General features: G+C 34.8%; 3 protein-coding genes across 11 annotated transcripts; all 3 read left to right on the top strand.

Annotated features, from left to right (window-relative positions):
- Positions 1-9,221: 9,221 nt before the first annotated feature.
- Positions 9,222-13,255, top strand: LOC111905370 (OVARIAN TUMOR DOMAIN-containing deubiquitinating enzyme 6). Of its 9 annotated transcripts, XM_042895743.2 has the most exons (10): positions 9,223-9,555; positions 9,670-9,706; positions 9,785-10,634; positions 10,768-10,929; positions 11,046-11,123; positions 11,207-11,285; positions 11,371-11,516; positions 11,608-11,673; positions 11,747-11,927; positions 12,830-13,255. In XM_042895743.2, exons 3-10 carry the CDS (start codon positions 9,987-9,989, stop codon positions 13,021-13,023), a joined length of 1,554 nt encoding a protein of 517 aa, XP_042751677.1. In that variant the 5' UTR covers positions 9,223-9,555; positions 9,670-9,706; positions 9,785-9,986; the 3' UTR covers positions 13,024-13,255. The 9 variants fall into 9 exon arrangements, with proteins under 9 accessions (XP_023756833.1, XP_042751677.1, XP_023756831.1 ...); XM_023901063.3 differs by having other exon boundaries at positions 9,670-10,634; XM_052764630.1 differs by having other exon boundaries at positions 9,223-9,706.
- A 1,174-nt stretch (positions 13,256-14,429) lies between these two features.
- LOC111905369 (aquaporin SIP1-1) lies at positions 14,430-15,885 on the top strand. Its single transcript, XM_023901061.3, has 3 exons — positions 14,430-14,906; positions 15,011-15,283; positions 15,561-15,885. The coding sequence occupies exons 1-3, from the start codon at positions 14,616-14,618 to the stop codon at positions 15,705-15,707; spliced, it is 711 nt and encodes a 236-aa protein (XP_023756829.1). The 5' UTR covers positions 14,430-14,615; the 3' UTR covers positions 15,708-15,885.
- Positions 15,886-17,579: 1,694 nt separating this feature from the next.
- Positions 17,580-21,636, top strand: LOC111905368 (apyrase 2). The gene is made up of 9 exons (XM_023901059.3): positions 17,580-18,338; positions 18,889-19,017; positions 19,104-19,160; positions 19,254-19,346; positions 19,441-19,646; positions 19,728-19,819; positions 20,005-20,222; positions 20,984-21,173; positions 21,244-21,636. Exons 1-9 carry the CDS (start codon positions 18,009-18,011, stop codon positions 21,357-21,359), a joined length of 1,431 nt encoding a protein of 476 aa, XP_023756827.1. The 5' UTR covers positions 17,580-18,008; the 3' UTR covers positions 21,360-21,636.
- The last annotated feature ends 3,407 nt before the right edge of the window (positions 21,637-25,043 follow it).

Here is a 25,043-nt window from a genome sequence, read left to right as displayed (position 1 = left end):
CCTACTAACGGTAGAACGACTTATTCTTATACATATATATAATAATTAACCATTAATGTTATAAATAGTATAAGGGTTGAATTTTAACTATTAAAACTCTAAGGGTTGGAATTAAAGTTTATTAAAGTGTGTGAAACTTTACAAATTCCAAAACTTGAGGGCAAGTTTTGTAACTATCCAAAACTTTTCATTTCATAACTTATGAATTAAAGGTTCATAAAAATGAAGACTCTTCATTTTCATGTAACTTATGTGTTTAAATGTGTGTTAAAGAAAAGTGACCTTTGGATATCCATAACTTGAGGACAAATTATGGACTCCATTAAAACACATAAATGATCAAGAATTAATTCTAAACAATTCAGCAAATAATTCCTATCATCTTCTAAATTCATAAGAACATGAACATGATCATCAAAATTTCAAGAATTATATGAACATATAAAAAACATGGAATTTTGATATATGCTATTGTAAATGGATTAGAACAGCCATTACACCAACTAAAACAAGTTTTAAAACACCAAAACAAGTTAGGGTAATGTTTCTAGTCCATTTCCAGCAGCAAAAGTCGAAATTCTGCATTCTCATCATTCTACTCGCCGAGTGCACGAACCTACTCGGCAAGTAGGATGAATTTTGCCTTGACCTCGGCGAGTCCCCCCATGGACTCAGCGAGTCCATCAGCCAGACAACAACAATTTCAACTTTTTTCACTATTTTGCATCAAGTAGCAAACAAGCAAGCCTAGGCTCTGATACCACTGTTGGGTTTTGAGCAATCTAACACTTCCTAAGTGTGCATGAAACCCTAATAAACCTTGGATCTATGTTTGTCTAATACATGCAAAATAATAATTTTTCCAAGGTTCATAACTTATCTAACATGGCATGGGGAACTTTTAAACATAAAAGAGTTAGATGAGATTACATACCTTTTGATGAGATTGATTCCTTGGAGTTTGAGAGCCAAGCACCAATAGTGTGAATGCCTCAAATGGAAATCACAAATCACCACAAACACTTGGAAACCTTTAGAGAGTGTACACACACTTGTAATTTTTGGCCACACACAAGCACACACACTAGTGGCTATTTCATGCAACATAAGCAAGCTTATATAGTGTACATGGTTAGGGTGAAACCCTAATAACCCATGACCTTTCCTTTTCCAAGGATCCATGGGTTAAAAGCTCCATGGATCATCCATGGACTTCCATATAAGCCTAGCCCATTAACAAATGAGTGTTAGCCCACACCATATAAAACCAATAGCCCATAATCTAATTAGTCTTCCTTTTAATCTCTAAATTAATTCATAATTAATTTAAGACTAAGACTAATTAAATAACATGACTTCATATTAATATATTATAACTTATAATATATTAATAAACATATGTGTATAACTCTCATAAAATTATCCATAAATAGTTCGGGTGAAGTGCAACCCAAATGGACCATGCCGGGTCGGGTCAAGTATATACCAAATAAGTTATGGACTTAGACACCGTTATCCAACACTTACAACCTCTTGATAGTCCTAAAACCCTAATCCGCATGAGAGTGCTCCATTTGTGTATTTTAAGCTTTGGAAGAGGATTTTTGGCGAGAAGAACTTGGAGAGCAAGTGGCTAGGAGCAAAGAATGTGTGGAGATCTGATATCTACCTCAGTTTGCATCTCTTGGAAGGTATCAAGTCGTTATCCTAACCTCATTTCCTTCTAGATCTCATTTGGGTGAAATTTAGGGATTTTCTAGCATATTCGGAAGCTTTTCTTATGTATGAGCTAAGATCTGAGGTTGCAACTTCAGATCTGAGCTCTTTTTAGTCTCTAAGTCCATAAAGCTTCCAACTTTTGCAAGTATGAGGCTCTCCTTAGGTGTAAGACTCCATTTCAAGCTTGGATTTGTCATTTAGAGTCTTTAGAGCCTTGCATTCACGTAAAGTTTGCAACTTTACGTGATAAACATGCCTTGGGGAATTGGATCTACAATATGGAACTTTATCATTGCTTAAAAACGATCTGATTGGATGAAGGACTGAAGGGACTCGGCGAGTTGCATGGTCAACTCGGCGAGTCCGATGAAGATTTTCGTGGGCTCGGCGAGCCAGATAGGGTTTTCCTGACCTTTGGACATGCATGAACTCGACAAGTTGTAGGGAAACTCAACGAGTTGGCCAAGGAGTTTACGACCGAAAACATTAGGAACTAGACGAGTCACTCAAGTGACTCGGCGAGTTAATGAGTTATGCAAGGAACTCGAGGAGTAGCTAGTTGTACTCAACGAGTTGAGGTCGGCATGGACTGTTGACCTTGACCGTTGACTTTGACTTTGACTTTGACCATGGGTTGACTAGTTGACTTCTAGGGGCATTTTGGGAAATTGGAAATTTATGGATATGGTTCTATGACGAATATAGGTGGTGGAGTTTGTGACGGTGATCCGAGAGTTGAGCTTATCTCTTTAGCGCGTCAGTTGTGAGGTGAATTATCCTTACTATATCTAAGGGGTCTAAGGCATCAATTCCGGCCCTTGTCGGATTTGTATCTGGGTTTATTGTATGATATGTGTATTGGTTTACATCCTGGTAGTTAGGATGGTGATATGCTTAATGACCTGGTTAGGTCGGTACCCTAGTAATAGGATGTTGCTATGATTAGTGATCTGTTAGATCGTCTTGACTGTTAGATATGCTAGCGTATGATATGTATGTGCACATGTTTGTTGATTGGGGGTTGGGTTGAGGCGGTCCTGCTTTGTGCTGAAGGCCAACATACCCAGGGCAGTCCGGACAAACTAAAGACCCTGCAAAGGGGTTTTGTTAGGCCGAAGGCCCAACGAGCGGTCCGGATAGGTTGTAGGCCCTGCGAGGTGGTCCAGACGTGCCGAAGGCTCGAAGAGCGATCCAAATAGGCTGAAGGCCTGCAAGGCGGTCCAGTCAGGCTGAAGGCTCATTATGCATGGTTATTCTGTTGTTTATATGTTTATATGATATTGTTATATCTGTATGGCGTTGGTATTTTGGGGGTAACTCGCTAAGCTTTCGGGCTTACAGTTTCAGTTTATTGTTTCAGGTTCAGCGGATGGTCGCGGAAAGGTGAAGGCTTGACCGTACAATTCCTCAATTGGTGATTATGATTTTTGGGAACTCTGATGTTTAAACTTTTCTGAAAACAAATTGTAATGACTGAATAGTTTTTAATGATTTAAAAAGTTTTAAATTGGCTCGAATTTTATGGATGTTACATACCTTCCGTTTATAAGTGGGTCGAAGGCACCAATGTCGGCCCACTAGTAGTTGTTTATAGCAGAGATGACTGTCTTTGTGATAATTGTATGGTATGCCACTATCTGTTGAGTTATATGTGCTTGTATGTTATGTTATTAACTGGTAATGGTAGGGGTGAAATAGAACTCGTAACCGGTTGATATACACCAGAGGGTAGGTCGGGCATGCATATATACATGACAATATGTTTATGCTATGTTATTATGTGGTAGTGGTAAGGGTGAAATAGACCCCGTAACCGGTTGAAATACATCGTAGGGTAGGTCGGGCACCCATATATGTCTGACAATAAGTTTATGCTATGTTATTATGTGGTAGTGGTAGGGGTGAAATAGACCCCGTAACCGGTTGAAATACACCGGAGGGTAGGTCGGGCACCCAGATATGCCTGACAGGGTAGGTCGAGCACCCATATATGCTTGATAGGGTAGGTCGGGTACCCATATATGCCTGACAGTATGTGATTATGTGGTATGATGGGGGAACTCACTAAGCTTCATGCTTACAATTTTCAGTTTTGGTTTCAGGTACTTCTTCTTCAAAAGGAAAAGAGCTGGCATGATTTCAGCACATCACACCATGATTTTCTACATATGAGATCTTTGGGAGTTGTACTTTGATGTTATTTTCTTATAACATGTTTTGGATATTGGTTGTGAGAATGATATGGGATGAAACTATTGATGTTTTCAGACTACTGGTTTTTATAAGTATTTAATTAAAAATGAAATATTTGGTTCTGAATTTTGGGATGTTACAATAACTTTAATCAATAAAATAGGATTAAAAAGACAAAATCAGGCTATGTTCAACAAATTAAAAGGCAATAAGAGGAAGAAGGAGTGTAGGAAGTTAATTCAAACTAACAAATACATAAGGGTCACTCTTGGTCTTTATAATTAGGTATAAAACTGAGTTATTTTGTATGGATCAGCAACATAAGAAATGGGTTTTCATTTCAAAGAAATAATTATGGATGGAAGAGGGTTCATTGATCTTACCTTGGGTCTATTGACCATGAGATAAAGGAAGGTAGGTGGGTTGTGTTTCTAGAGGAAACAGACCTAAAAACATAGTTTAGAGAACATGGATGTGTTAGAGAGGTGAACAACACATCTTCGTTTCATGTGTTTGTTAGGGTTGACAGAAGTATGCTCTTTATGGTTTTTGGTATCGACATAGTACAAATAAAAGGAAAGAGATGGGAGAAGTTAGAGAACCTGGTTAAGGTTAGGTGGTGTTCGTGAGTGACGATGGTGACTATGACGACGCTAAATGATGGTGTTTTTCAACAGCAAAGTTACTGGTGTTAGCGGATTTAGGTGAGGAGGTCCGAGGTAAATTACAGTCAAAAGAAAAATAGATTGGTTGTAAATGGTGGTCTCTATAGAGATTATGAATCACAATAAAAAGAAAAATCGATGGAAAATGAAAATCAAAAGAAAAATCACTAACAAAATTAACATCTTGGTTTTCCTTCCTTACCAGGCTTCAATCGATCAGAGTTGTTGTTCTTTCCCAAGCACCAAATTAGAGTTTCACTTCATACCTTCGTAAAGCCGTGTATATCAGTAAACACTAAAAAGTTGAATGATCTGATTAATAGTAGTGATTGGTTTCTAACCGAATAGTAAGATAGTAGATATTATATAAAATGTAGTTAGGTGTTGAACGATTCATTTGACTTAAAGTGAAGAATACCAATTCAAAATGCCACATGACTTTTTCAATTGTTTGATCGGATAAGATTCAATATTCTTTAATGCATAAAATGAATGTAAATAGCTCAATAAGATTTGTACGACTTAAAATTCAGCATTTGACCAAATATGCTTTATAATGTGTGTGTGTGTGTGTATATATATATATATATATATATATATATATATATATATATATATATATATATATATATGGTTAGGTTCATGTGAGACGACCTAATTTTGTGAGACCGTGAGACGCAATCCTAGCTACTTATTTTGTAGATAAAAAAACATTTTTAAAATGCAAAATAATTGAAAATATTCAATTTTTTTTAAATATTATTTTCGTCATTTATATTTTCCAAAATTTTTTTAAAAAAAATAAATAAATAAGGATAAAAAAATTACCGTATAAGTTGGATCTGCCAAGCGAGCTTAGTCAGATCCACAACACCTTTCATGTCTCCCAGCTACGGAAGTGCTTTGTAGATAACTTTGCAGTGGTGCCTCTAGAGGATATTCAGGTGGATGATAGCCTGAACTACATCGAGCGACCGGTAGCCATCCTCGACAGGAAGACGAGGGATTTGAGAAACAAGAGGGTTGAGTTGGTGAAGGTGCAATGACAACACCGCTAGGGCTCGGAATGGACCTGGGAACCGAAGGACGAGATGAAGGAGCACTACCAGGAGTTATTCCCAGACGCAGCAGACTTCGAGGATGAAGTCTAAAATAAGTGAGGGATATTTGTAACGCCCAAATCCTTGTATGTATTTTAAATCAAATTATTCATTTTTGCAAAGGGACTCGATGAGTTGGAGGCCCCAAACTCGCCGAGTAGGAATGGAATTTGGACGTGGTACTTAAAGTCTACTTGACGAGTTGAGAGCCTCAACTCGACGAGTAGGGATGCCATAGTGAAACCCTAATTTTTAGGGTTTTGCACCCTATTGAAACACCTTAACCTCCAAATGTTGGCCTCACTTGCAGCCTTCATCACCCTAAACCCTAGCCACGAAACCCTAATCCACTTTTGAGTGTTTTTGAGCCATTATTGCGTGTTCTTTGTGATTTTAAAGCTTGAGAAGGAAGGAGAAACTTGAGGATTTAAGAGGAAGCCAGTAGATCTAGAAGTTGAGTTGCATTTATGACTCATTTGAGGTATAAAGTTGATACCTTGGCTTTCTATTGCTTAGATCTTCATTTAGGATTGTATTTTGTCACTTTTGGGCCATATTGAAGTCATTTTCGGGATTTGAGTGTATCATGAAGTTGTGACTTCAGATCTAGGCACTCATGAGCTTATGAGGCTTAAAGTTGCCAACTTTATCAAGCCTTGTCCCTTCCCCATGCCATAGATCTCTTATATAGCTTAGTTTTGGTGTTTCTAGCTTCATGACACCATACATGAACGTAAAGTTAGCAACTTTACGTGGTAACTGAGTCCTAGGGGACCAGATCTATGGTTTGGAAGCATTAAACTCGATTGGAAGTTACTTAATGGATTTAGACCAAGGGGGACTCGACGAGTTGTTCATCCAACTCAGCGAGTTGGGTCGTGGTCCCCCAACCTTTTCTATTACAGAGCAAACTCGTCGAGTCTAGGAGATGACCCAGTGAGTTGGCCATGGTTTTTGGGTTTTGAAGATTGAAGAACTCGACGAGTTCAAAGAGGAACTCAACGAGTTGTAAGTGAAATGCCCCGACTCTGTTATGAGGAGGAACTCGACAAGTTCATGAAAGAACTCGACGAGTTGGATCGAGATTTCCAGTGTTTTATGGATGATGGAACTCGACGAGTTGACGGACCAACTCGGTGAGTTGAGTTAACCAGGATGTTGACTTTGACTTTGACCATTGACCAAAGTTGACCCTTAAAGGGGTTATAAGTATGAAAGGGTAATTAAAGGAGATTTGTATGTGTAGGAGTTTGAGAGGAGTTGATCCCAGAGCGAGGACAGTTCAGCTATTACACGATATTTGAGGCGAGTTACCTTCTAGTAGAAGTGGTTCGAATGCACCAATGTTGGTCCACTAGTAAGAGTTATAGTAGAGATGATTGTCTTAGTGATAATTATCTGGTATGCCACTATCTGTTATGCTTTATGTGCTAGTATGCTATGATATTATGTGATAGTGGTAGGAGGGGTAGGATAGGCCCCAATACCAGTCGAAAGGACCGAAGGGGTATGCCAACACCATGATAAGCTAGGCAGTATACGACTTATGTGTTTATGTACTAGGATGTTATATGGTAGAAATAGGGGGTGACATAGTCTCCGGTACCGGTCGAAAGGACCGAAGGGGTAGGCCAACACCCTGATATGCTAGGCGAGGTACCGGTCGAAAGGACAGAATGGGTAGGCCAACACCCTAATATGCTAGACAAGTTATCGGTTGAAAGAGACCGAAGGGGTAGGCCAACACCCTGATATTGAAAGAGACCGAAGGGGTAGTCCAGTACCCAGACATGTTAGATAGTATGTTATTGCATGGTATGCGGTATAATGGGGGAACTCACTAAGCTTTGTGCTTACAATTTTCAGTTTTTGTTTCAGGTCCTTCTTCTTTGAAGAGAAAGGAGTCGGCCCGATAGCAACGCATCACACACACGATTTTCCGCACATGAGATTCTTGGGATTTGTACTCTGACATTATTTTCCTATGATATATTTTTGAGATGGTTGACTTATCGTTTTCATGATATGAGATAACATTGATGGCATTTTCAGTAATCTGTTTTAAGAAACTTCAAATTAAAAATGAAATTTTTGTTCTTGAAATCTGGGATGTTATATATATATATATATATATATATATATATATATATATATATATATATATATATATATATATATATATATATATCATTTGGGCGGGGCCTATTATACCGTGGGCAGGGCCTTTATGCAATTTGTATGTATATGGTATGTGATATTTTAGGAAACTCACTAAGCTTTGTGCTCATAGTTTTATGTTTATGGTTTCAGGTACTTTCGGTTCCAAGGGGAAGAACTCAACATGATTGTACCGCATCCACCATTATTCTGCATTTTATGATTTTGTTTTGTACTTTGATAACTTTTGATACATTTTTCCTTACACTTCCATTGGGTATTTGAATGTTCAAATGACTATTTTGATTGACTTAAAGAAAATATTCTCTTATAATTTTTGGGACGTTTACTTTTTGGCTAAGTTTGACTTTAGACCAAACTTTAGGGTTTTAGGTCATTCAAACCTTTTCTTTCAATGTGAGTAACGGAGCATGAAATAATCTTTTTATATAGGCAAAATATTTCAATTAATCATGTAGTTAGTTAGCATAAGTTGAAAATGTGGGAGATTCAAATTAATATCGTTCAAGATAGATGATTTATCTTGAACCATATTGATTTGAATGACCTAATTTATAAGAGATGGTTAGATAGATTAGGAAATGATAAAAATTACCTTTCAATCTCTTGAGTTGCATAAACAAATGTAAAATTGAGGATACTCTACGAAATCATAACAGTATAATCAATGTGACATTAATTTCAAAAAGATATTCCATTTAAACATTTTATCAAGCACTTAACATGCACGTAAAATTATAAGTTCTTCTAACAAATGAAGCTTATGTAAATGAACATAAATGGACTTTTGGAATTCGAGAGGGAATGAAATAAGTAAAAACGATACTTTCAATTGCTAATAATTGTTGACGACACATTCATCAATTCTTCGTTTATCTTCCGTCGCGAACTCATTCACAAGTGGGAATTCATTATCAAGTTTGTTTTAAATGGACAAATTCATTTGATTTGGTTGTGAATTTAATCCATCGAAAACAAGGGGGTAAAAACGAGTATCGTCATTTTGTACAAAAGAATGAAAAAATCGATGTTCTGTAGAATCACAAACAATCGTTTTGAAGTAACGGTATTCCTTCTCATCAAACAAACAACAATTTCAAGCGACGATGCCTTGTAGAATCACGAACACATATTTTGAAGTAATGGTATTCCTTTGTTATGCTTCATTCTTTTCCATTTCATGAGACAAACAACAATTTTTTTACAAGAATGGAATAATGCTTTTCATTCCTTCTCCATTTCACTCACCAAAATACCTAAATTTATATAAAAAAAACTAAATAAAATGATATTTGTATAATTATTCTAAACACAAGGTTTGGTGGTGTTATGTCCTTGTCTTTGTCATGTATTTGTACAAAACAGATCTTAGAGCAAGATCCTCTTCCTGGGCTCGTGTCCGAGTCTCCGAGCTCACCTCCGTCAAAGCCTGACACCCACGTGCTTCACAAAATTTCGCCACCTGTTTAACCTTCGCCGCTAAATCGCAGCCTCCCATTTTCATCTCAACATGTACGTGCGTATTTAGAGAGACCCATGTATATTCTCCTTCGTCGCCAAGCTATCCCTTATCGATTTCTGCTCCACAAAAACCCTACCAACTTTCCCAATAATCCCTTCAATCTCTATCACACACACTCTTCAGATCACTACACCCACTTCATCCCCACGCTCCGATTTCGAATCAACTCTTTTGTTAGGTCAATTGGTTTCCTTTTTGTTCGAATCTAAGGGGTTTCTTGAATCTTTAATTTCGAATTTTGGTATGGTGCGTTTTGGGTTGTTTTCTTGGGCTTATTTGATTGCGATTGCAGGTTGTTGTTAGGGTTCGCCGAGGTGAACTGATCGGAGGTAAAAATTCGCGTTACTTTCGAAAGGGCTAGGGTTTGGTTGTTCTTCAATCTCATGAGAATTGTTAGGGGAATGCAGAGATCGTTTCAGCTCGTGGACGAAGACGATATTGGTTGGAGCAATAAAATAAAATCATTCACCGGCGGAATTGGAGTCACGTCGCCTAAGGCCAGGACACGTGACAAATCGAAAGCTAGGGTTTTATAATAATCATCAAGAATAAGAACTTTGTATTCGTTTGTTTTTAGGGCATCGAAATCATCTCGAAAAAAGGGAAAGGATGACTCGTGTTTTTGTTCAGAGAGGTTCTTCTGCCGCTGGGCCTTCTTCATCATCTAATAATACAAACAGGTCGAGTTCTTCGTCTTCATCGAGTCTACCTCAGGCTCAGGTTACAGGGGACGACGTCCAAGAACAAATTCTTTCTGAAGATCTTCCTGTAGAAACTGTTGAAATTGATCGAAACGATGGTCTTGATGTACCCACTACTGATAAAAGCGAAGACGAAACTGTTTCAGAAGATCTTTCGAAAAGAATCGGTGGCTTGCGAGTAAACGAAGAGGAAGAAGAGAAAGATGTAAAAAAGTCCGATGATTATCCTTCGCAACCAACCAGCGGAAGTCCAAGTCCACATCCACATCCACCTCCACCACCTGCTCCGCCTACTCCACCCCCAAAACCATCTTCAACAGGTTCTAATTCCCGGAGATTTACGCCTGGTAATTCTGCCGCTTTACGAATTGGTTCATCTAGAAGAGCCACTGCTTGGCCAGTTGTTTCCACCGGATCTCCGAGGTCTCATCCTGAAAACGATGGCTACAACAGCGCTGATGAACAAAACCCATGCTTCGGATCCTCATATGATGATGCTGTGAGTTCTAGTCGTTTTACTCACTTCAAAGAACTGAATAATAATCAGACTAATACGGTATACACCTTCAGTAAACCATTAAATCACAAACTTTCCACCCTATGGTTTTCAATTTCTACATTCTTAAACAAAAACCAACACATCTACACTTCAATTTTGATCACATTATGACACATTATCTCTCTGTCAGGAAAGGGAGCGACAGTTTGAGATTGATATTAGACGCACACAAGGTTATGAAGTGAAAAGAATGTCAGAAGATGGGAATTGTCTGTTTCGTGCTGTTGCAGATCAAGTTTATGGTGATTCTGAAGCATACGATTTGGCTAGGCAAATGTGCATTGATTACATGGTATGTTAATCTTTATATCTCATTCAATCCAAACCCCACTTGAAAAAAATGTGTCATTTATGTTAAAAATATGGAAGTAACAACTATAACAATTTCTTTCTTGAATCTTGATTCAGGAACGCGAGAGAGACCACTTCTCACAGTTTATAACAGAGGGTTTCACTTCTTATTGCAAGAGAAAGAGAAGAGATAAAGTATGTAAATTTCAAGAATCTATCTTTATATACATCTTTTCTTGAATTATCTTTTCAGTAACTTTTATAATTTGTGTATCCAGGTCTATGGGAACAATGTAGAGATTCAAGCATTATCTGAAATGTACAATCGGCCTATTCATATCTACTCATATAGCACTGGTATATAACTATATATAATAGGGTCTTTACTCTCTACTTTTGTTCAATTGGCTTAAATATTTTTTTTTGATATATATAAATACAGAGCCTATAAATATATTCCATGGAAGCTATAACACAGATACACCTCCAATCCGGCTAAGTTACCATCATGGCAACCATTACAACTCTCTTGTTGATCCACGTAGGCTCACAATAGGTGCTGGCCTTGGGTTTAGCTGCCTGCAAGGGGTAAATAAGTCATTTCACCTTTATCTATATGTTTTTGGGTTATGTTGTTGTTGTTGGATATATTATATGTTTTGGGTTTTGATTATTTCAGACAAATGTTGATAAAGATCAAGTGAAAGCAGCAATCAAAGCTCAACAAGATCAACAGATTGATAATGTAAACTACTCTTTGATCATGTTTTGATGGTTTTTCAGATCATGATGTTCTAATTTTTGTAAAATATAAACAGGCTCTTATGGCAGAGGCGCGTTTCTGCTCAGATATGGAGTTGACTGAGAAGGAAATCGAGCATATGGTGATGGCTGCATCGAGGGCTGAATACATGGCAAATGATAAGTTCAAACAGCAACTTGGTCAAACAGAATCTTCTACGTCTGATGCTCAACCATCCTCTTCTGGAGGTAGTATTAGTAAGTAACTAATTCCTTTTTTTTTTTTTGCTTAATGAGCTTAATGGGTTAAGTACTTGATGTGAATCTTGACAAAAACGACTTAATAGGTTAAGCCAGATGAAACTTAATTTATCCAGACACTAATCATTTTCCTATTTGACCTTCTTTTTCCTCTCATGCTAATATATTGATGTAATATGATTTTTTGGTGTGTAAGGGTAAAATGGTCGTTTAGTCTCTCAACCAGACTGTTTATTCAGACAATATTAAGTCACTAATCGTTTCCTATTTGACATTCTTTTTCATCTCACGTTAATATTGATGCATATTATGGAATTAGTTTTTTCGAGTGTAAGGATAAAACGGTCATTTAGTCTCATTCAGACTGTTTATACAGACATTTCTTCAGATATTATTAAAGACACTAATTATTTTCTTATTTGACCTTCTCCCTCTCACGTTCATATTGATGAATATTATGGAATTTGTTTTCTGGAATTGAAGGGTAAAATGGTCATTTAGTCTCATTTAGATGGTTTATACAGACATTATTATCTATTAATTAAGACACTAATCATTTTCCTATTCACCCTTCTTTTTCCTCTCATCTTAAAATTGAGGAATATTATGTTAATTTGTTTTTTGGAATGTAAGGGTAAAATGGTCGCTTAGTCTCATTTAGACGGTTTATTCCGACATTATTATCTATTAAGACACTATTTGGCCTTCTTTTTCCTCATATCTTAAAATTGATGAGGATTATGTAATTTCTTTTTTGGAATTGAAGGGTAAAATGGTCCTTAAAGAACATATTTCTCCTTTTTTTTCTGTTATTCGACTCCTTTCAAATTGTAAAAAAAAAAAAAAAAAGTTGGACCATAAGGGTAAAATGGTCATTTACTCATTTGAAAAAAAAAAAGCAGGTGGGCCATCAGGGAGTGAGAGCAAAGGCGAAGGAACAGTGCTGTGTAATGGAATGCAGATGGTGCTGTCAATGGGGTTCAGTTATGTGCAGGCGATGGAGGCGTATAGTATATTTGGTGATGACGTGGATTCCATGGTTTGTTATCTTCTTGAAACTAGCAGCAGGCGTAAAGGGAAAGCAACTGAATAAAGATAAAAAAAAAGATTAAAGATATGGTGGATATCATTGGATTTGGAGTAGTAGTGGTGGTAAAAAGTAATAATAAATAATGGCTTCTTTGTATGTTGGATTGAATCTTAAAAACAGTATTAACGTCTTCTCTTGTCTTTTGTATATTTGTGTTTGATCTTACCCATGTGTTGATCGTTTTATGATAAAATCCGATCGAATAAAACACTTTAAATTGATGAGTTTCTTGATCTATGGAGTATGAATAATAATACTTGTCTAAACTGTTGTGAGTATACACATTTATTATTTTGAAAAAGAAATTCTTGACACAAGTTATTTGGTGTTGATTTAACATCTATTAGAAAATCCAACTAGTTTTTTCCAAAAGAAAAATCTGAAAGGTGAAATGTCTATTAAATCTCATTATAAACATCATCTATCATTAATTTATAATCATCAAGAAGTTAAATATGACACATCTGTAGATATCACAAAACACACTAAACTCTCTTTGTTTGAACACCAGACTAGGTAATATGTACGCTGTCAGTTTTTATAGAATTTATAATTGTATATACAGATGTTTTTATATAATGTACGCTGTCAGTTTTGGAGCCATGAAGAGAAAAAAATATGTTTTCCTATTATTTGTTGAGTAATTGTTAATTTATGTATTATATGAGAATAAATCATATTACTTCTATTGGCCTATTATAATTGTCTTCGGCTATTTTAACGAGACTGAAAATAAAAGATAGAGAATGAACATTTTTTTGGGGGTTTAAATAAGGCCCATTTCATAGCCTTTAATTTGGCCCATTTCTCGGGCTATGGGAAACTATTTCGCAAAATGAACATGATTACTAATTCGGTCTTTTTGGTTAACTTTTAGTTAAATCTTGAAACAAATTATAAAAAATTAGCTAAATTTATTAAAAATTTATGAGGTATAGTGCCCTTGGTTATTAAACAATTGGTGAGATCCTACTCGAGAAAGTTGAAAATCACTTTCAACACCCACTACATCGGGATACTCCTTTTGTTTAATACCATGTGGCTACCTACAACTACAGTTTATCCAATCAAAACTTGTACATAAAGTATCAACTACTAAACATGCATCAAACGGAATGTGCTATCCAATTAAGTCGTTTCCAATGTCAACAATGCATCACAACTTACTTTTAGCATATTCTATCGTAATTTTTCTATTTTAACAAAAACAGTAATTTGAATCATAGCAAAAATATAAATATATGGAAGCTAAATGCACATCAAACTTAAAAAATCATATTAATTATCTATCTCTCATAATACTCTCATATCATTGGCATCATGATCAACTCCTATAACTTTTACCTCAACTTAACTCTACCAAACTTCCAAATTAATCCATGGTTGGGTTGTTCGATCACACTCATGATCATCATCACCAATATTTACAATAAATATCATTTCACACCCCTCGTGTTGTCCACTTCCAAAGTGTGTAAATAATATAACTATATAAGTGCATCTCTCTCATGGAATTCCAAACCCAACTCCACTCCTTTCTGCAACTTTTCCGGTGAATCGGGAAACTGATTCTGTAGTTAAACGGAGGAGGAGATATGGGGTTAGTCAAGGTGGCTGTCGGCGATGGTGTGTTGACTTTCATGTGGGTGTTCTGTGCTTCCTGCCTTAGCGCCGGAACTTCCATTATTGCCAAAGCTATCGGCGTTCAAGGAATAGCTAAACTGTTGATCACAATCTCACTCGTCTTCATCCTCTTGTTTATTTTCGGTATAATTGGAACTGCGTTAGGTGGCGCTAGTTTTAATCCTACTGGTACTGCTGCCTTTTACGCCGTCGGCCACGGTGGTGACACTCTTATCTCCGCCGCAGTTCGTTTTCCTGCTCAGGTAATCAATCGAATTGTATTCAGTCAGCATCGATCATTCACCATTGTTGAAACTTTTTCTTCCAAATCTGCATGATCTTGAAATGTTTTGGAGATTGTTGGTAGGCTGTTGGTGGAGTTGGTGGTGCGTTGGCGATTGTAAGATGCATGCCATTGGAGTACAAACACATGCTTGGAGGACCTTATCTGAAAGTTGATATTCATACGGGCGCCATTGTTGAAGGGATGTTGACATTCATGAGCTCCATTCTTGTCCTCTACATTATCCTTCGTGGCCCTAAGAGCTGGCTTTTGAAAAACTGGTTGCTTTCTGCTTCTATCGTGATACTCGCTGCTTTTGGTAGAAGCTACACAGGTCCTTCACTGAATCCTGCCAATGTAAGTTTCACAAATTCATTATTTCCTTTTTTTTTTTTTTAAAAAAAAAGGTTATTATTATTTCAAACAATCAATTTCACAAAAAGAATATTTGGGACATTGTTTCTTTATTTTGCTATGAGATAAGGGTAGTTTTGACATTTAAAAAAAACTAACTTTTAATCTATTTTTTTGGACCACCAAATAACCTAGGAAAACTCAAAAAATAAAAAAGTTAAATTAGTTTAAATGTAACGTGTGAAGCCATAAGTTTTCTTCCTTTGTTCTGTTTCTACAGGCGTTTGGATGGGCATATGTAAACAACCATTACAATACCCGAAAACATTTTATTGTTTATTGGGTTTCTCCGTTCATAGGGGCAATATCGGCAGGGTGGATTTTCCGTTACATCTTTCCACCACCTTCAAAGCAAAAAGTTGCATGAAGTGGACTGAAGTAGCATTTGTACCATGGGTACCCCTAGTATCATGGAACAAGAACGTATTTGTGAAATTGATAAATGCTTTACTTAATGTAATTTATATAACAGTTGACATTTTTTTGTCATGTGTTTACGTTTGTTACCCTTTTGGAGAAACACAACCATGATACATTTGGCTTTAGATGCATATAAAGATTTAATATGTGCTTAAAATACAAAAAAAATATCAAAATTTGATAGCAATTTCACCGAAAATGTCAAATTATCCATGTCCAAATTTATGACTTCCATGTATGATACATCAAAATCTAGTTTGATAACACATACTTTTTACTTTTATTTCTTTAATATAAATAAAATTAAGTTACACCTTTAATCGTATAACTGATATTTGTACTTTTAGTCTCAAAATGTTTTTGATTACAATTTTGGTCTTTGTATTAGGTGTATTTTTGGGTGTTTTGATCTTGTTTTAAGCAAAATGACCACTTTTCTAATTTTGGTCCAAAAAATAGTCAGTTTCTTGAAAAAGAGGAACAAAAATGTTACATAAATTTCAAATAACTACAAAAATTGCAAAAATTATGTCAGAAAATTGCGAATTCAACTATGGTCAATAACAAATAGATAATTTACTTACTGTTATAATTTTTTATTAATATTTGATTTGGGAATATTGTTTTCTTTTTTGCAACACGACATGTTCTCGAGTTTTCAAAGAAGAAAATGGTAGGAAATAAGTGTTCTTGATTCTTTTTAAGGAGGAGAAGAGAGAAAAAGAGAATAACATTCTTAGAAAATAAAGGGAAAGAAAAGCTTATTCTGTAAGAATATTTCCTCCAATTTTTGGAATTTACAAGGGAAAAGAAAGGGAAAAAAAAGAAAAAGATAGAAACTCTTCCGTTCATTTCTTTCTCCTCCATTTTATTCCTTAGAAAAACTCAAGAAGAGGGCATAAAAAAGTTATCTTCACATTTCAGAATTATAATAGATTTACCATAACCATCATTTGTAAATACCCATGTATGGAAATTGTGTTTACATATCATGATGCCCCTATTATAAAAATTGTCTTCCAAAAAAGTTCTAACATTATAGTCTTTGTACATGAACGATATGATGTTCCATTCCTTCACTTTCCTTAGAACCCCTTCCTTTTCTTCCCATCCATTTCATTTATTAGAAAAACTTGAGATGAAGATGGCGTAAAAAAATATTTTAACACGTCATAATTATAATAGATTTACAATAACCATCATTTATAAATACAAATGGAGCATTTTTCAATAAGGTAATTGTGCTTACATATCATGAATCATGATGCCCTTATTATAAGAATTACCATTAAAAAAGTTCTAACATTATAGTTTTTGTACATGACCGATACATGTTGTTCCATCGTCTTCTACTTAAAATTAAGGTAAAACATAAATAGTATCTTATGATTATTGTTAATTTTCTTAAAAACATAAAAAAAAAAATAGTTACCAAACGAGTTAAATCAGGATTCAAAGTCTCCTAACATGGTCAAACCCTTAGTTTGGTACCAAAATCACATGTAAGCTAAAAAGATGAATTTTTACCAAACTTTCGTATGATAGAAGTTTGAATACTTTGCCAAAAGTATGTATATAAATAAATACATATTGATTTTATATTCATACAATAATACAAAAAAAAAAACATTTTGATATAGTTTCAAAGTATAAACATTTATGAGATCTAAAAATATATAAAAAAACAACTTGACAAAAATAATTGCCATTTAGATTTTATATAATACTAATAGTTAAAATAAAATAATACAATTAACTTAATTTTAAAACTTTATAATTAATCAAAGTGTGCATTTTGTCCTAATTACGTAAAGGCTTCGGTGCCTTTGCTGAACTTAAAATACTCCATAGTTAACACGCCCAAAATACTGCTCGACCAAATCTGGGATCGGAAAAAAGCTTTCTAGAGAGAGAAGCACGACGGCATTGTTCTTCTCCGATCAATCTTTGATTTCATGTAGTTGTAAATTCGATTTGCTCTCGTTTTCTTTTGTGATTGCGACTTCGTTGAGTGAATTGGTCGATCTGAGATTCGATCGATTGATCCGGTAATTTAAATCGTAAAAGCTTGTATATTTCAAATTGAGAAGAACTGGAGTCCTCACAGGAGAATTCTCATCAGTCTTTGAAGCCTCCTTCAGCAGCCGCAGCCGGAAACGGCCAGATCCGGTATCGATCTCCTTCGGCCGCTGAGCTCCTTGAAGGTCAGGTCTTTTCCACGCCACCGTTGGCGGATCAACTTGACAAAATGCTAAAACGCAGCCGTCAACCGCAGTACAATGAGTCCCTCTCCGACAAAGTTCATCGCTACCGCGGGGCCATTTTGGTCATTTCGATACCTCTCCTCCTCATCTCATTCGTTTTGTTTCTGATGCCTGCTGCACGCACTCCCAGTGATGGTGTTTTGCCTGCAAACCGCAAGTTTTCGCCAAATTACGTGCTACAAACGGATCCGTCATCGACTAGATATGCCGTGATTTTTGATGCCGGCAGTTCGGGGAGTAGAGTTCATGTCTTCTGTTTTGATAAGAATTTGGATCTTGTACACATTGGCAAAGAACTTGAGCTTTTTGAGCAGGTACTTCAAGGGTCCATTTCATTGACTTCTATGCATAATCTTATTGTATAATCTATTAGTTTGGTTCGCAATTGCTATAGATTCATCAACAGCTACATGCAGTTAGTATCAGTATACTGTAGTTTCGTTTAGAAATTGAAATAAATACTATTGTACCAATTAGCAAATAGAGATAATGTGTAAAGAATCGAAATTAGTAGTGCCCCTCTGCTTCCATTTTAGTGCATATAGAGTAGGTTACAATAAAAATACTATTAATCCTTGTGTCTTAGTTTCTGTGAATGCACATCTACTAGCTCTATCTTGTACTAGTTACGATGCTCAAAAGGATATACAACCAAGTAAATCCAAAGAAAAATAGTTACTAAGTTGAATGCAAATGGGGAGTTTCAATTCCCAACAACAAAGAAACATGCTTTACTCTCTTTTAAGCCAATTTTCTTTAGCCTTGAGAAAGAGATAAAAGCTTGCTTTCAATTGTTATTGACATTCCAAAATTTCCTGCTGTAAGAATAGTACTAAAATTTCGCTTGATACTTTTATAATGCAGCTGAAACCAGGTCTGAGTGCATTTGCAAGCGACCCTAAAGCAGCTGCAGATTCCCTTCTGCCTCTTTTACAGAAAGCAGAAGTTGCTGTTCCAGCTAATAAGCGCCAAAATACACCAGTCAAAGTTGGGGTTAGTGGTTTGCATTTCTCTAGGAATACTTTTGTATTTTGTAAAATCTATATGCTTATATACCCAATACATACATCTCTATGTAGGCAACTGCAGGTCTGAGACAGTTGGGAGTTGATGCATCTGAAAGAATTTTACAATCTGTAAATATTACTCTTCTATCCCCTTTTAAAATTTCCTCATTCCAGATGATTCTTATATCGTATTAATGTCTTTTAGAATTTACGTTCATATAGGTGAAAGATTTTCTGAAAGTTAAGAGCAACCTAAAGTCCAGTGATGATTGGGTAACTGTTCTTGATGGAACTCAAGAAGGTGCTTATCAATGGGTAAGCTACTTACTTTTTTATATTTTTTACATCCTCTCGAATGGATGACTAATGTAATCCCAAATGATGTTTGATCATGCATTCATGCCTACAGGTGACTATAAATTATCTATTGAAAAGATTAGGTCAGAAATATTCACACACTGTTGGGGTGGTTGATCTTGGTGGTGGATCAGTACAAATGGCATATGCTATTTCAGAGGAAGATGCTGCAAAGGCTCCAAGAATATCAAATGGAGAGGATAAATATGTAAAAGAAATGTTTCTCATGGGAACCAAATATTACCTTTATGTTCACAGGTTTAACACATTCCTTTTTCCACACAAACACATACACACACACACATAGTTTTTACTTAGTTTTCTTCTATCATCCTACAGTTACCTGAAGTATGGATTATTAGCTGCTCGAGCTGAGATTTTGGGTGTGAATAAAGATTCTGAAAATCCATGCATATTGGCTGGATATAATGGTATGTTGATGTCAAGACCCTTTGTTACTGTTTGTTATGCAGTAATCAAAGAGGGAATGGAATAGAGCATTCCTCACGGAATGAGCCATTCCATTCCTTTGTGATTCCATTCCATCATATTAAACAGACAAGTTGCTTTACCTTGTTTTTTTTATGCATAACTTTTATTCATTTTGTTATTTTAGGGGTTTACTCATATGCTGGAACTGAATACAAGGTTTCATCAGCTTCATCTGGTTCAAACATGAACAAATGCAGGGAAGAAGCATTAAAAGCTCTTAAAAGCAATGATTCAACTTGCACTCACATGAAATGCACTTTTAATGGTGTTTGGAATGGTGGTGGTGGTGATGGTCAAAAAAACCTTTTTGTGGCTTCTTTCTTTTTTGATCGTGCTGCTGAGGTATTAAATCATATATTTATAAAATAATAAATTATATTCACATGTTTCATAGAGTAAATTACATTTCTGGTCCCTGAATATAGCTGAGTTTTTCAGTTTTGGTACGAAAACAATTTCTCTTGCAATTTTGGTCTCAAAGAACTCTCTTTCAAAATTGGTCCTTATTTGAGGTTTTTGTAACGTTTTTGGTCTATTTTCTGAGTAAAATGACTATTTTTGGGGACAAAATTGCGAAAAGCAGCTATACATAGGGACCAAAAGTAGTCACAAGAACCTCAAATAGGTACCATAATTGCTAAAATCAGCTATACAAAAATCGTCATATTATTTAGAACAAGGACCAAATATGTTACAAGAACCTCAAATAAGGACCAAAATTGAAAAAATCAGTTATACTCAGGAACCAAAACTAGTCATTTTATTTGGAACAGGGACCAGTTATGTTAAAAAAAAACCTCAAATGGGACCAAAATTTCAAAAATCAGCTATACAAAAATAGTCATTTTATCTGGAAGAAAGACCAAATATGCTACAAGAACTGCAAATAAGGACCAAAATTGCAAAAAAAAAAAAAAAAGAAGAAGCTATTATCAGGGACCAAAATAGTCATTTTATTTGGAACAAGGACCAAATATGTTAAAAGAACCTGAAATAGGACCTAAATTGCAAAAAATCATCGAAATTCAAGGACAAAAAATGTACTTTACTCAATTTTATAACATATGTTCACTTAATGACTAGTTATATTTTTTTATATATAGGCTGGTTTTGTTGATGCAAGTAAACCGGTTGCCAAAGTAAGAGCAGCCGACTTTGAGGAGGCGGCTAAGAGGGCATGTGAAACAACATTCGAGGATGGGAAATCTACATATCCTCATGTGGAACCATCTAATTTACCTTATTTATGCATGGATCTTGTGTATCAGTATACCCTACTTGTGAATGGTTTTGGTAAGTAAGTCACTCTTTTTTATAAACAGAGTAATTGAAGTTAATGAAATTCCATCTAATTGTTGGACAGATTTGGATCCATGGCAAGAGATTACACTGGTGAAAAAGGTTGAGTACCAAAATTCATTGGTGGAAGCTGCTTGGCCTTTGGGGAGTGCAATTGAAGCAGTGTCGGCAGTTGCTTGATAACTGGAAATTGGAAATTACATTATTGGTTTTGGTTGTATATGTGGATTCATCAACCGGAGGCTCCTTCCTACAAAATATTCTTTTAGTTATCACTAGTCATTTTATTATTTGACTTTGGAAATCATATTATGAATATGTGATTTTTTTTTTTTTTTTGGTTAAGTTTAAGTAAGCGCTCAATCAGAATTCCGACAGACATAAAATTGTTGTATTTGGTGGAATACATGTATTATTATTCATTTGTAATATGCCTATTTCATGAGTTTTAAGATAACAGGTCTTGGAAAAAAATAAAAATAAAAAATTTCATGTGTAACGGATGCTTTAGGGATTTAGTGCGTGGAGAGAATTTGGAGATGTGTTCTTGTGTTATTGAAAAATCACATACCTGAGAAGAGATCGTCTCAGGTGCCTTTAAACCAATCCTATTCTTTGTTCTACTCAGCTTAATACCATCATTACAAACACCTATCTCTCCATCAATACCAAGAGCTCCATTCTTGACATTATTCTCCTTCTTCTGTCTCAATCTCCATCTTCTTCTCAATGTAATCACTTATTCTTCATTCCCATTGATCGCCCACTTGTCGGATTCATCAAAATCTTTATGACAAACATGGTAAGTGGAATATTTAACTTCCTCCATCCCCCGGGACAAAAAAATTGCAAAGAAAAGTGTTTATTGATCCCACATTGTGCAAATTACAAAAGAAAGAGAGGGTCATGCTTCCTTATAATGGAAACCTTCTTCATTTTCTACTTGCCTTTCTTTATTCTCGTCACTCCCTTCTTTCAATCTTTTTCACTAGCTCTCGTTAGTTGATTTATTATTATTATTATTATTATTATTATTATTATTATTATTTATTTATTTATTTTAAGGGGTTAGTTGGGTATTTTTTAAGGGATTTTTGTTTTTCTAAAAGGGGTTTTTGATTATTTATAAATAAAAGAATGATATTTTTTAGGTTGTCCCTATGAATACGATCTTGAGATGTTGGAGAAAACTAAACAAAACTTATTGAAACATAACTAACTGTATTTTTTTGAATTATGGAGTTTTTGGTTTACATATCATGTGATTATCAACTCAAAGTGTGATTATGAACTGGAATCTGGTTTATCTAGTCTAACTAGTTTAGGATAAATTGTTTATATTTATTCTTTTTAGATTATATAACGATTGTTCGATCTCTTCCATGTGAATTAAAGTTAAAGATTCCATCGTTATGTCTTACGTATTGTAAGTTATTTCGAATGTAATTCATCCATATGTTTTAATTTTACTCTTTGCTTTTAAATAAATTATTAAAGTTAAATTACTTATTCAAAGGTTTCAAAAACAAAAAAATTATGTTGAGCTAGTTCTTCTAATTGATACATTGATATATTAATCGTTTTCATTAGACTCACTGATGACTAATGTAATATCCTAATTTCATGCTACATATATAAACCACTGGCGGGATGTCAAGTCCACCAAACAAATTACATCATTTGTTTGCAAATAAAACGTAATATAATGGTAAAAAGGAGTATCGATCACCGGGGAAATGGTTGTATTCAATCACCAATGTAGTCTAATAGACCTAGTGTAAATAAACTAACTAACTACAATTAAACTAAAAGAGAGTGTTGTGATTGCTTGAAAACTAAAAGACTTGAATAACTAAAAAGCTTGCCATTAAGCAAGATGATGAGATGCTCAAATATTGGTGATAATTGGTTAACCAAGGCAATTCAACACAATGAACATTTGTGTGTTTATCATTAGGATTCAACATGAAGCTTATCATTCATTCCAAATTGGTTATAGCAATCATGAAACATGATATGTCAAGATTCCTCATAGATAGTATGAAGGCTGGGGAAACCCACAACACACATTATTAATCAAAATCAAAGATCTAATTGAAGCAATTGAACCCAAGAAGTTGATTAGCCTTAAGAAGAAAAGAATCCCCAATTCCCAGAGGATGTCAATGCTTACACATCCATAAAGGAGCTATGATTCATAAGCTAGAGATGATTTCTACCATCATATATATATATATATATATATATATATATATATATATATATATATATATATATATATATATATATATATATATATATATATAAGAAAATAAAGAATATTCAGTTTTCCCTAGTTCATTATTAGTTGATTTACTTAGGGTTTTTGTAATAATCGTCCATTATTAGTTGATTTAGAAATGATTTTATATTTTCTCTTTGTTTTTCATACTTATTCACGACTTTTCTGTTAAAATAAAAACGTTGCTTCACATTTCGCTTATGTTGTCCTAATCTACTAAGGTTTTACAGACTTTCTACTAATATTAACTACTTATCTTTACAGAAACAACACCAATAGTCAAACATATATATAAACAAAAAATAAAAACGAAGGAAATAGGTAAATAAATTTGGTATTCAGTTTAGATATGATTAACTTTATTCATATGTGATTGACAACATAAGGATGCAAATTTACTTAAAAATACAACAGAAAATAAAGATACTGAAGATGAATTTATTTTGATCTGTTTTGTTCACTTTTGAACACAAACAAAACTAAGTTATATATGTTATATTCACATATTAATAGAAAATAATTTTGTGTAATATACATTATTCACATATGAATAGAACAAAAATGAGTTATATATGTTCTATTCACATATGAATATGACATAATTTAGTGTGAATATACCGTAAATATAAGTTTAATATACAATTATTCATTTAAAATATAAAATAGTTTCTTTGTAAATGTATATCAAATTCATTTATCTTCTACCCTATTAGAAAATAGGCTTTTAGATACACAAATGTGGGTATCGTAAAAAAATGTCATCCCTTATAAAATTTGAAGGATTTAGGACATGTATTTTTTCGTGCCTTAAAATTACTTGTTGTTTTATATTTTTTTAGGAAAACGCGTGTCTCATCCTTAGTAGCCAGTTGGGGGAAAAATCCCAAAAATTAGAAAACCCGCCTTGGGTGATTTAGGGTTAGTTTTCACTTCCCTCTCCCATGTTTTCCTCTTGGTGCTGTCCTCTTCCCTCGTCCTCAAGCTCTATCAACTTATCGATTCTTCTTCTGATGGATTTATTCGCCAAACCAACAGCCCTCGTCGCTACACCATCATCGGCTCTGGATTACCCTACCGCCAACATGGATTCCTGTATGAAGAAATCAGTCAACCTTTGTTTTCATTGATCAATACAATAAGAACAAAGCTCGAAATTGGCGGCAATTCGAAGAGTCAAACTGGGTTCATAGGGTTTATAGGTATCAACTCAAGGTTTGGGTTCTATGGGAATGTCCGCTTTATATGAAGCCCCAAAACTTGAACCTGACATGATCAAGCTCATCTACCACACCATTAGGAAACCTATTTCCCATCCTTCTTTTTTCCCTTGATTTGACTTGAAAAAAAAACATAATTTACTATTTTACTACAAAAGTCATTTTATGTCCCTAAGTGCATGAAACTTGTAGAAAAGAGTCAACATTGGTTGTGTTGATGCATCTTCAAGCAGTGAAATTGTAAGGCTTAAAGAGACCATGAATACTATCAAAGGAGAACTTACTCACGTGTTCCTTTTAATGTTTTGTTTTTCTATAATAAATAATAGCAATTTATTATATTTATTTACCAATTGAATGATTATT

Source organism: Lactuca sativa, chromosome 6 (assembly GCF_002870075.4).
Source record: "Lactuca sativa cultivar Salinas chromosome 6, Lsat_Salinas_v11, whole genome shotgun sequence".
NCBI lineage: Eukaryota > Viridiplantae > Streptophyta > Magnoliopsida > Asterales > Asteraceae > Lactuca > Lactuca sativa.
Note: the sequence above shows the minus strand (reverse complement) of the source record. Positions and strands in the feature narration are given on the sequence as shown.

Coding starts and splice junctions, on each gene's coding strand:
- LOC111905370 (XM_042895743.2), top strand. CDS start 9,987: ATGACTCGTGTTTTTGTTCAGAGAGGTTCTTCTGCCGCTGGGCCTTCT. Junction 10,930..11,045: donor AAATGTGCATTGATTACATG/GTATGTTAATCT, acceptor ATCTTGATTCAG/GAACGCGAGAGAGACCACTT. Junction 11,124..11,206: donor AGAGAAAGAGAAGAGATAAA/GTATGTAAATTT, acceptor TTGTGTATCCAG/GTCTATGGGAACAATGTAGA.
- LOC111905368 (XM_023901059.3), top strand. CDS start 18,009: ATGCTAAAACGCAGCCGTCAACCGCAGTACAATGAGTCCCTCTCCGAC. Junction 18,339..18,888: donor AACTTGAGCTTTTTGAGCAG/GTACTTCAAGGG, acceptor TTTATAATGCAG/CTGAAACCAGGTCTGAGTGC. Junction 21,174..21,243: donor CCTACTTGTGAATGGTTTTG/GTAAGTAAGTCA, acceptor ATTGTTGGACAG/ATTTGGATCCATGGCAAGAG.
- LOC111905369 (XM_023901061.3), top strand. CDS start 14,616: ATGGGGTTAGTCAAGGTGGCTGTCGGCGATGGTGTGTTGACTTTCATG. Junction 14,907..15,010: donor CAGTTCGTTTTCCTGCTCAG/GTAATCAATCGA, acceptor GATTGTTGGTAG/GCTGTTGGTGGAGTTGGTGG. Junction 15,284..15,560: donor CTTCACTGAATCCTGCCAAT/GTAAGTTTCACA, acceptor CTGTTTCTACAG/GCGTTTGGATGGGCATATGT.